Source organism: Nannobrachium achirus (assembly GCF_963921795.1).
Source record: "Nannobrachium achirus genome assembly, chromosome: 20".
Taxonomy (NCBI): domain Eukaryota; kingdom Metazoa; phylum Chordata; class Actinopteri; order Myctophiformes; family Myctophidae; genus Nannobrachium; species Nannobrachium achirus.
In genome coordinates this window covers 10,525,631-10,537,785 of record NC_137827.1, presented here as the reverse complement: position 1 = coordinate 10,537,785, position 12,155 = coordinate 10,525,631, and the positions used below count along the sequence as shown (strand labels likewise).

General features: G+C 44.7%; 1 protein-coding gene across 2 annotated transcripts in view; it reads left to right on the top strand.

Moving 5' to 3' along the window:
- The window catches only part of LOC308305704 (palmitoyltransferase ZDHHC14-like), a 108,062-nt gene extending 95,907 nt beyond the window's left edge, over nucleotides 1–12,155 (top strand). For both annotated transcript variants that reach the window (XM_080750540.1, XM_080750541.1), the window contains exons 9-10: nucleotides 4,649–4,754; nucleotides 11,477–12,155. In XM_080750540.1, the coding sequence (XP_080606666.1) occupies nucleotides 4,649–4,754; nucleotides 11,477–11,929 (559 nt within the window). In that variant the 3' untranslated portion in view covers nucleotides 11,930–12,155. The remainder of the gene's footprint in view (nucleotides 1–4,648; nucleotides 4,755–11,476) is intronic.

Genomic DNA, 12,155 nt, shown 5'->3' with positions numbered 1-12,155 from the left:
TGTCCTGCCTGGTTCTCCTCAACTGTCTGGAGGACTTTTCATTTCACGGCCATGTCCACAAACACTGCATTTTATGAGCCGGACGGCACTTTGTGCAAAAGTAGAAAGTACTCATTATCCAGAATTTCCCATTTCAAGTTTTCAAAAGTACAAACAACTTTTGAAAATGGCAGATCTACAAGCTCACAATGCGACGCATTGTGAGCTTGTAGATCGTCTATTTTCAAATGGCCAAAATTGATATATGACTGACGTGGTTAATGTATGCTTTGTAATAATAATCAAACTCTAAAAAGTAACTAGTAACTGAAGTTTTCAAATAAATGTTGTGGATTAAAAGTACAATATTTTCCCCTGAGATGTAGTGGAGTAGAAGTAGAATTATTGGAAATACTAAGTAAAGTACAAATACTACAACAATAAATTGGTGTAGCTAGGCAGAGTCCGTGACGGGACGCAAGCAAGCAGGTGCGTGCGTGTGCGCTGGAACCTATTGGTTGTAAGTACCAAGCACAAAGTTCCTTTCCCTGATATACTGTGCACAGCGCATAAGCCAAGCTCATATCCCCGGATGGGTATGTTCACTGATGATGGTATACTGTATATACTGTAATTAACATTAAAAATAAGATATGTAGATGTTTCACGAAATACATACAATGGAGTACAATGGAGTATAAAATAAGGACTGAAGTTGTTAAACTATAATTTCCACGACAGCATCCATCTTTCTTCTCAGCCTTTCCAAGATACCTCGATTAGGATGTAATGTGCGAGCCAATATCATCTTCTGCCATGATTCTTGTAATGGGAAACGTCCTCCACTTGAGTCTAGTTCTGGTTCTTCCAGTGATGGCAACAAGACTGCTTTTCTCTGCCGTTGTAATTTCCTCTGATTAGCAGAGGCCTGAAATTGACTCGTTATCTAAGACTCCTTTTGATGTGGGAGGGAGCCGTGTTGAAATCAACCCGCCTGCGGCCCCCTCAGTTTTCTATACATAGCAGGTAACATAATCGTTGCTGTCGGGGCAGAATTCTTGTATCGCCATGTTTTGTTTAACTTTTAGTTTTTCCCATTGTGTGCTTGTAGATCTGCTGTTTTTGCCGACTGAAAGTGAAAATGGTGGAAGTGAAGTTTGTCTGCAGGTTTTTTATGAATATCTAACCAATGAAAAGAACAAACAAGATCTTGTGACTAGATTGTCTCGGGTCGGGTGGAAACATCATATGTCCAAAACTATATGAAAAACTAGCAAAAGAAGCAGACCTATGTACAAGCTCAAAACATTTCGAGCTTGTGGATCTGCAACTTTTGATGCTTTTGTGTGACACTGTAGGATGTTAATTCATATATATAAAAAAAAACGGAGATGAGGTTTCTGCCCGATCGAAATATTAACTACATTGGATCCATTGTAGATAATATTTCGTCTCGTTTCGGAAAGGTAACGGCTTAGAACATACAAGGTTTTTCCATTATTGTCGGAGTTGAAAGGATTTTTCCAGCCCATTTCCGCTGAATCCCGGATCAAAGTCCTGTTGGATGTGTTGGATTTCACAGCTCTGCTGCTCACTATGCGTGTTAAAAAAGGGGGACAAAAGCTTGGGCACAAGAAGCCGAGCGTAGCGACTCCACCGCAGTGTCCTCCTATCCATGCAGCCTTCCTTCTCCTGTGGAACCGTTCTCATTATCCTTGTGAAATATGAAATGTAGCCCAGGGCTCCAAATTAAGCTTTTTCTTTTCTCCCTTTGGTAACACTGGTGCTCACTCACCACTCAGAAAGTTAGGAGCACTCACCAATATATGAGGAGCAATATCACGTATAGGTACATTTGTATTATCGTAGCTGTTGGGCAAAAAGTAACTTTTTGTGTTTTGATTCTATAAAGCCTTTGTTTCTATGATCTTAAACCTTTTCATGTCAAGGACCCCCAAAAATATATGTATTTGGCCGCGGCCATTTGCTTTAGAACAGTGGTTCTCAAAGTGGATTCCAGGGACTCTGTGGGTTCCTTTTAGGGGGTCTAAATGGACCCATACAAGTCTGTAATTCTGACAGTGTGCAAATGGAATGGGTCCATTTGGTTCCATTTGTACACTGTCAGAGTTAAGGGGAAACCTTGAAATTTAGAAGTTTGGGAAAACACTGCTTCAGAACATATATATTCAAATATTTCCACGTCATTTGCTATTTTTTTCAAAAATAGCAGATCTACAAGCTCGTAGCGCGGCGCTCTGTGTGCGTTAGTTGATGATATACAGATGCTTTCCCGGGACTAAACGGGTTAAAACATTTAGGCATGTTGTGTAATATTCCGCAGTGAGCCTACTGTTTTGCGGACAGCCCAGAATTCAGCCGACATCATTTCCACGATGGCACATCATCAATCCCACCAGGGTGTTTTATCTAGCCGCTCACAGCTGGCATGTCTTGGGTCACGTTACCAGACCAGTCTGCAGGGGTGTCGCACCAGATTCTGGGCCCTGCGTACAAGGATTCACTGTGGGCCCCCCATGAATGTTCTTCATAGGGGGGCCCCCCCCACCTGTGCTTTAACTATTGAAAAATAGCAGATATACAAGCTCACAGCATGGCACCAAGTGCCGCGCTGCGAGCTTGTAGATCTGCTATATTTGAAAAATGGTGAAAATCATCTTTGAATATTTTTGACCCGATTCTATAAGTGTCTATTTGAAAAAAATATATATGTTTCTATTTCAGTGGTGCCCAAACTTTTTCATGTAAAGCACCCCCAAAATGATATCTATTATGTATTTGGCCACGGACTCCCATCTCAAAATATTTTGTTCCAGGGACCCCCCAGAAGCAGAATTTGAGTTACAAATATTTGCTTAAAAAAATACATATATTCTAAGATTTGCACATATTTTCACAAATTTTCAAAAACAGCAGATCTACAAGCTTGCAGTGAGCTACTGAGCTTCTATATCTGCTATTTTTTCAATAGCTAAAGTATAAAATAATTAAGGCTCCTCCACCACTCCTCCGCCCTAGTAACTCAGTCCCACTTTCCCCCCACCTTGTGACGCCCCTGCAAGTCTGGCTGTGGTGAACCATAGATACTGCTGTTATCTGCACCATACATTCTGACCACACACACACACACACACACACACACACACACACACACACACACACACACACACACACACACACACACACAGTCAACATGTCACACAGCTCACATACACACGCGCGTGCGCACGTCTCACACGCACGCATGGCGTGTTGTCAACACATCTCACACACACACACACACACACACACACACACACACACACACACACACACTCACACTCACACTCACACACACACACTGTGAACATAATGGTAAAGTACATATTGTAGATAAATCATAACAGGTAAATCCCTCAACACACACACACAAATAAAGAGTGTTCTTCAGTCTCAGCTCCACATTCTTTCCGCAAGACCCATCATCATCATCATCATCATCATCATCATCATCATCATCATCATCATCATCATCATCATCATCATCATCATCATCATCATCATCATCATCATCATCATCATCATCATCATCATCATCATCATCATCCTACATTCTTCCGAGCAGCAATCACTGCCTTCCTCCTCAGTTGTGCGTGTGGACACTGCTTTGTTTCATCACCCAGACTTCTCTGGGTGATGATTGGCACAGCTGCCAGTGCCCTCACCATGCGCGCGCACGCACGCACGCACGCACGCACGCACGCACGCACGCACGCACACACACAGATTACTGTAGGTCATCTGTGTCAGCAGCATGGGTTATGGTGTCAGTGACACTGCAGTTAATTTGTGCCACGCTCATCCCTGCCCTATAGAGCATCACAGTTTAAGCCCCGCCCGCCCTCACTCCGGTGTCGGAAGCGTTTTCCCCCATGCATTTCATCCATAGAAATTTCATAAAGTATTTATTTAAACGTCTTTTAAGACTCTGACAAAGCCACCCCGGCTGGTGAGGAATCATGACAATAAACACTATTTTTAGCATGCAACGATTAATTAGAAAGCTGAAAAAAAGACGAGGGTACAACTTGTATCCTCGTCTTTTTTCAAAAACGGAAAACGCTTCCGACACCGGAGTGAGGGCGGGCGGGGCTTAAACTGCGATGCCCTATGGTGGACTCACACAGGGCCTCATGGTGGACTCCTCCCTAAAACTACAAGCCAGACAAAAGCTGTGACCGTTTGATTCGCAAATCCTCTCTGATTTGGGGTCATGGCAGGGGGTCCCCTAGCACTCGCTTTGAACCTAATTCGATAGATCTCAAATGTTTTGCCGGTAGACCACATGACATACATATACTGTATATGCAATTCTTTGTTTTCAATAGTCAGTAGCATTACAAAGAACTGGAAAACCTACCACTTCCGTACTTTTTTCGCCACTATTTCCCATTGCAAGTGTGTTTTCTTATATGTAACGCCACTGCTGCTATTCAAAGGCCCCCTCAGGTAAACATTTGGTCTAAAATGTTTACCTGCACCCTTCCATGCCTCCAAAGCGATGCACTCCTATAAATACATCATGTACTCGTGTACATACATCATGTACCCCGTCATTGTGTAACCTCTCTCTCTCTCTCTCTCTCTCCCTCTCTCTCTCTCTCCTTAGTCTAATTGACAGACGGGGCTTTGTCCAATCAGATGTACCGCAGCTGACGCCGCCCACCAATGGCATCACAATGTACGGAGCTACCCAGTCCCAACAGAGCCACATGGTAAGACCAGTGACACCCAGTCAGTCCCAACAGAGCCACATGGTAAGACCAGTGACACCCAGTCAGTCCCAACAGAGCCACATGGTAAGACCAGTTACACCTAGTCAGTCCCAACAGAGCCACATGGTAAGACCAGTTACACCTAGTCAGTCCCAACAGAGCCACATGGTAAGACCAGTTACACCCAGTCAGTCCCAACAGAGCCACATGGTAAGACCAGTTACACCCAGTCAGTCCTAACAGAGCCACATGGTAAGACCAGTGACACCTAGTCAGTCCCAACAGAGCCACATGGTAAGACCAGTGACACCTAGTCAGTCCTAACAGAGCCACATGGTAAGACCAGTGACACCCAGTCAGTCCCAACAGAGCCACATGGTAAGACCAGTGACACCCAGTCAGTCCCAACAGAGCCACATGGTAAGACCAGTTACACCTAGTCAGTCCCAACAGAGCCACATGGTAAGACCAGTGACACCCAGTCAGTCCCAACAGAGCCACATGGTAAGACCAGTTACACCCAGTCAGTCCCAACAGAGCCACATGGTAAGACCAGTTACACCCAGTCAGTCCCAACAGAGCCACATGGTAAGACCAGTTACACCCAGTCAGTCCCAACAGAGCCACATGGTAGGACCAGTGACACCCAGTCAGTCCCAACAGAGCCACATGGTAAGACCAGTTACACCCAGTCAGTCCTAACAGAGCCACATGGTAAGACCAGTTACACCCAGTCAGTCCTAACAGAGCCACATGGTAAGACCAGTTACACCCAGTCAGTCCTAACAGAGCCACATGGTAAGACCAGTTACACCTAGTCAGTCCCAACAGAGCCACATGGTAAGACCAGTGACACCCAGTCAGTCCCAACAGAGCCACATGGTAAGACCAGTTACACCCAGTCAGTCCCAACAGAGCCACATGGTAAGACCAGTGACACCCAGTCAGTCCCAACAGAGCCACATGGTAAGACCAGTTATACCCAGTCAGTCCTAACAGAGCCACATGGTAGGACCAGTTACACCTAGTCAGTCCCAACAGAGCCACATGGTAAGACCAGTTACACCCAGTCAGTCCTAACAGAGCCACATGGTAAGACCAGTGACACCCAGTCAGTCCTAACAGAGCCACATGGTAAGACCAGTGACACCCAGTCAGTCCTAACAGAGCCACATGGTAAGACCAGTTACACCCAGTCAGTCCTAACAGAGCCACATGGTAAGACCAGTGACACCCAGTCAGTCCCAACAGAGCCACATGGTAAGACCAGTTACACCCAGTCAGTCCCAACAGAGCCACATGGTAAGACCAGTGACACCCAGTCAGTCCTAACAGAGCCACATGGTAAGACCAGTTACACCCAGTCAGTCCTAACAGAGCCACATGGTAAGACCAGTGACACCCAGTCAGTCCCAACAGAGCCACATGGTAAGACCAGTTACACCTAGTCAGTCCCAACAGAGCCACATGGTAAGACCAGTGACAACCAGTCAGTCCCAACAGAGCCACATGGTAAGACCAGTTACACCCAGTCAGTCCCAACAGAGCCACATGGTAGGACCAGTTACACCCAGTCAGTCCTAACAGAGCCACATGGTAGGACCAGTTACACCCAGTCAGTCCCAACAGAGCCACATGGTAAGACCAGTGACACCCAGTCAGTCCTAACAGAGCCACATGGTAAGACCAGTGACACCCAGTCAGTCCCAACAGAGCCACATGGTAAGACCAGTGACACCCAGTCAGTCCCAACAGAGCCACATGGTAGGACCAGTTACACCTAGTCAGTCCCAACAGAGCCACATGGTAAGACCAGTTACACCTAGTCAGTCCCAACAGAGCCACATGGTAGGACCAGTTACACCCAGTCAGTCCCAACAGAGCCACATGGTAGGACCAGTGACCTCGCTCCTTGACCACTGTTTGTGTCAGGAATGAGACACTGTGATCGAATAAGCTCTCGTCTTTGTAAAGAAAAGAAAAAATACATGGAATGTCAATCTATTCTTGTCTATTTTGGAAACATCTCTAAACATCTGAATTCATTTGATCAATATGAGCTCTGGTTTCCAAACAGTGGGTTTGTGACCCATTTGTGCGTTTTTACTTTTTCAGTAATTTCATGAAGAAATCAAAAAAAATCTTAAGAAATTCCTTGAATTCGAAAAAAAATAATGTTTAAGAATTAGTGAAAATAGCAGATCTACAAGCTCACAACGCATCGTGAATGAGAGCCCAGATACTTTGTTCCCTGATTCAAAATGGGCTTCATCTAACCCAGGCTTGTCTAACATAGCCTCACACAAATCCAGCTTTGTCTAACTCTACCTCAGCTGACTCCAGCCTCATCTAACCTCAGCCTCAAGTAACCCAGCCTCAGCTAACCCAGCCTCAACTAACCCCAGCCTCAAGTAACCCAGCCTCATCTAATCCATCCTCTCCAAACCCAGCCTCTTGTAATCAAGCCTCGTCTAATCAAGTCTAATGGTTTCTGCCTCATAATAAAACTGTGTGAACTGTGTCTGTCACGGCTATAATTGTGGTTGTAAACGTATATGATTACAAGCGTCGACATCAGTGGTTGTCTCAGGGGTCCATGCATGGCTCCCAGCTGAAGGACATCAGTGGTTGGTTCAGGGGTCCATGCATGGCTCCCAGCTGAAGGAGGTCTGGTTCATCTCTTCTTCCAGTCAGTGTGGTTGTCTGTCCTCTCTGCTGTCTACTGTACTGTCACCTTGTCCCTCCCTGCTAGGGATAGGACCATAAGAAAATGCCATGTCACGATTATTGTGTCCAAAGAAATTGCGATTTTCTATATTATCGGGATAATTCAAATCCCTTATCCTGGGACGGAACATTTGCTAAAATATTTTTTGTCAAAGACTTGGTAGAGAGCAAAAAAAAACACTGTATCAAGTTATTTCCAGGTCCGTTTGACCAATTATAAAGGGTTTAAGTGCAGATATGCAGCTCGGCAAATAAAGGTGAATTGAACCCAGTGCATGACGGAGGATAATTTCTCGATACATTCTAATCTCCACCATACGGTTATTGTGAGTGTATTTTATCACAATAAACGATGATGGCGATTATCGTCCACATCCCTACTCCCTGCAGCTTCAGAGTCCCCACGTCAACTCAGTCATCTACTTAAAGGGATATTTAACTTCAATAATGGGTGTTTTTAATGAATCTATCATGGTTAAAATGGAGTTTGAAGTTACAATGGGTGTGCATGGGGTGTCCCGGATGGGGAGGGCCTGACAACATTTGCAAATATCTAAATATTGAATCAAGCAAATTAAAAACTGTTCAGGGTGTTCCTAAAAGCCTGTTTAGACGATAAAATGTCCAAAAGTTTTTTTTTTTAAGTGAAATATCCTTTTAACTCTCACCTGGTCCCTCACTGCAGCTTCAGAGAGAAGCACACAGTACACTACCTCACATCAACTCAGTCACTCTCTTAATCACACTTCACTTTCATCCACTGCTGGCACGCACACAGGCACGTGCACACGCACACACGCACTCTCTCTCTCTCTCTCTGCCTCTTGTCTGGATCCAGATCCAGAGAACGTTAATCCATTTTAGTGATTCTAATTCCCCTGGATTGGAGCAAATTAAACCGCTCAGGATGCCGAATAAACTAGCCAGTGTTGTTGTTGTCAATATTAAACACAGCACTCGCACTGTCCGTGAATTAGGTCAGCTGTGTGTGTGTGTGTGTGTGTGTGTGTGTGTGTGTGTGTGTGTGTGTGTGTGTGTGTGTGTGTGTGTGTGTGTGTGTGTGTGTGTGTGTGTGTGTGTGTGTGTGTGTGTGTGTGTGTGTGTGTGTGTGTGTGTGTGTGTGTGTGTGTGGACTCCGCTCAGCCATTATGGTTGCGCGGAGTCCCTCAGAGCTCTATACGTGTGTCTTTTTTGTGGGGAAAGCTTTTTTCCTAAAATAGCCGATTGACACGAACCGTTGCCGATTGCCCTGCAACTCCTCGTGAGCTTTCCCTACAATACGGAGGCCGTGGTTTAAGTGTTTATTTAAACCCTTCGCTCCTCATTCTCTCGTATTACTCACACCTCTCTCGCCGTTTGAAAATCTCCACGATACGATTATTGTGAGAGTTTTTTTTTTCTTTTTTCATCACGATAAAGGATAATAACGATTATCGTCCCATCACTAGTGTGTCTGTGAGCATATGAATTCAAAGTTTGGGTAAAATAGGGGTAAATTTACTATAATCACATTTTTTTGTCTTAGGAATGCAGCAATTACAAAAAAAAATATTATTGAACTCAAGTCTCCATGGCCTGAGTAATCAATAGAAGAAAGTCATTTTGGGGGTGAACTACAGTACTCCTTTAACCCATTTATAGGCCTGAACACATTATGACGCAATATTTTATGCTTTAAATATAAAAAAAATAGCAGATATACAAGCTCACAGCGCGGCACCGAGTGCCGCGCTGCGAGCTTGTAGATCTGCTATTTTTGAAAAATCGTGAAAATTAGAATTTTGACCCGATTCTATAAGTGTCTTTTGAATCCTTCTAAGATCTTTGGAAAAAAAAACTATGTTTCTATGTCAGCAATCTGGCCAGCCATCGTCAAAGAAAAGGTCCTTTTCACTTAACTGGAGCTCAGTTAGTCTGTCCTTGAGAGACTACCTTTTCATGTGAAGGACCCCCAAAATGATATTTATTTGACCACGGACCCCCATTTCAAAATATCTAGTTCCAGGGACCACCCAGAAGCAAAATTTGAGTTATAAACGAAAATGCATATATTCAAAGATTTGCAAAAATTTTCACGACTTTTTCAAAAATAACAGATCTACAAGCTCGCAGCGCGGCACTCTGTGCCACGCTGTGAGCTTGTATATCTGCTATTTTTCACTGGTTAAAGCATTCAATAATTCTAGGCCTAAATGGGTTAACAGAGATGAGCCGACTATGATACTGGTAGAAACATTGCTGACATAATATCTGTGTGAAGATGGTGGAGCGGACAAGGTTTTCCGTGGCGTTGCAGCAGTGCAATAAACCTGGGTCAGATTTGTCTTTTGGAACGACTTGGAGAAAGGCCAAGCTTATAAAACCTCCAATAAACCAAAAGGATTACATACGTGAACTTGATGTTATGTTAGAGCAGCTGATAGGAGGAGTGCAATAAACTGTGCTTTTTACAGGCCATGTCAGTCCGACTTGTGTTTACGTTGAGGGGAGACGTGGGTTGAACAGTTGAAGACTTATGTTTAGACTGTCCTAGACCAGCAAGTACAGATGTTTTAACCAACATTTTGTGGACAAGTGCAACATTTTCGAAACAATTTGAAAAAAACTTTCAAATGTTCTATTTGAGAACATGAACTTATAAGCAAACAACTTAATAATTGAAACATTTTAACACATTTGTTTTTGACCGAATAAACATTTACAGTAAATTAAAGGTAGGGTACGTGAAATGAATCAGATCTGTGTCACATCCAGATTGGAATCCGATTGGTTTCATATGACCATGTGACCATTTAAACCAATCAGATTCCAGTATGTATGTGACACAGATCTGATTCAGGCTGGATTTGGCTGCAGTATAAGTCAGGCCTTATATGAACTTATATGTTCTCAAATAGAAACTTATATCAAATCAAACCTTTTCAAATTGATTTCAGGATTTTGCCTTTTTTTTTTTACATGAAATAAATATGGGTCAACATTGGTAATAGGTGGTCTCTCCAAAATCATGATCATATTACAGACCTGTAATGGTCATTCAAGGCTATCTTTATGAGTTTCTGCCAATATTATTGTCCACTCATTTTGTATGTCTGTGGCAAAAATTGAACACAAGCCAGCATGGAGATGAACCCTGCCTGTGTGCCATGGTCATCATTTATCCCCGAGTCACACTACAGTGCTCCAGCCCCCCCAGTAACCTGCTTCCATGCTGCAGCAGATCATTAATGCATGAGATTCACTGTGCTGAAGGCAAACAGCATTAGGCTAATCTCCCTGTTTGCTGATGCACCGTATTGATGTCTCCTCCCCTAACCCTGTTACTGTCCTGATGGCGGAGTTCTATTCCAAACGGCAATGCAAATTAGTTTAGGGCTGAGGGACGGTGACGGTGACTGTTTGCAACCCTGTCTGTTGTTTTGAAACTGTTTTTTTCTGCATTTTGATCACGTTACTAACATCTATTTCCTCACTTCGCTAATCGTTCTCTTCTGTCTGTCTTCACTCCTGCTTTTTTTCAAAATGTGTTCCCGTTTGGTTCCTTTCCTTTGCTTCATTCTTTTCCATTTAGTTTCCTTTTCTCTCTCTCTTCTACCCTTTATTTTCTCCCTCTTGATTTTGTCAACGAAAACTATGACGAATTTTCGTTGACCACCTTTTTTCACTGACAAAACTAAATAAAAAATAGGCTACGATGACTCAAATTAAGACTAATTATATTGACAATTTCATCAACAAATAACAACTAGACTAAATTGTTAGGGAGGGACTAGTGGAGAAGAGATCCGGTAGAACAAAAGACAAGTCACTTCATGTTTGGTTGCGCTCAGGTGTTGTGCTCTGAATTTAGCTGATCTACAAGCACTGCAACGCGTTTTTGAGCTTGTAGATTGCCTATTTTCAGTATGCAACCAAGTGTAAATTATGACTCCATGAAGGCCTTCCAAAATAGCAGTAAGAGCTCTCTCTCTCTCTCTCTCTCTCTCTCTCTCTAGTGTGATCAGGACCAGTGCATTCAGAGCACCAAACTGGTGCTGCAGGCGGCGGCCACGCCGCTCCTCCAGCAGCCCGGTAGCGAGCCGGTCGTCCTGACCACGACGATGTCCCCGGACGACGCCGCTGCCGGCCGCGCATCGTCTCTGGTCCTGGCCGGGCCCTGCGGTGCCCAGCTGCCCCTGGGCCAGCCCACGCCGCCCACCTCCACCCACAACCTGAGCATCTGCCATGAAGCCGCCGGCGACATGCCGCCCGGTGTCCACCCCCACCAGGAACAACCTCCTCCGGCGGTCCTGCACCACTTCCTCACCCCGGAGGAGGCGCCGTCGCCTTGTGGCAGCGCCATGGGACACAGTCATGCTGCCATGCAGGCGGGCTTCTATAACCCGGCCAGTCAGGACTCGTTGCACGAAGACTCCGTGAGAGGACTGGTCAAACTGAGCTCCGTCTGACCCCCGCCACCCATCAGTGAACACTTCCGTCCTTCAGCCAAAAAAAGCTCCTGCACTCCCTCTCGTCCTGCCCGGTCGTCCTCCTCCTGAGGGTGGGACATTGCCAGCCATCCTTGGGTGGGACGTCGCCTGTCCTTTTCGGGTGGGACATTCCACACTTTGGAGTTCCTCTTTTTCTCCACCAAACGCATCACAGGACCTCACAGTTAAACCACGCAAACCCAAC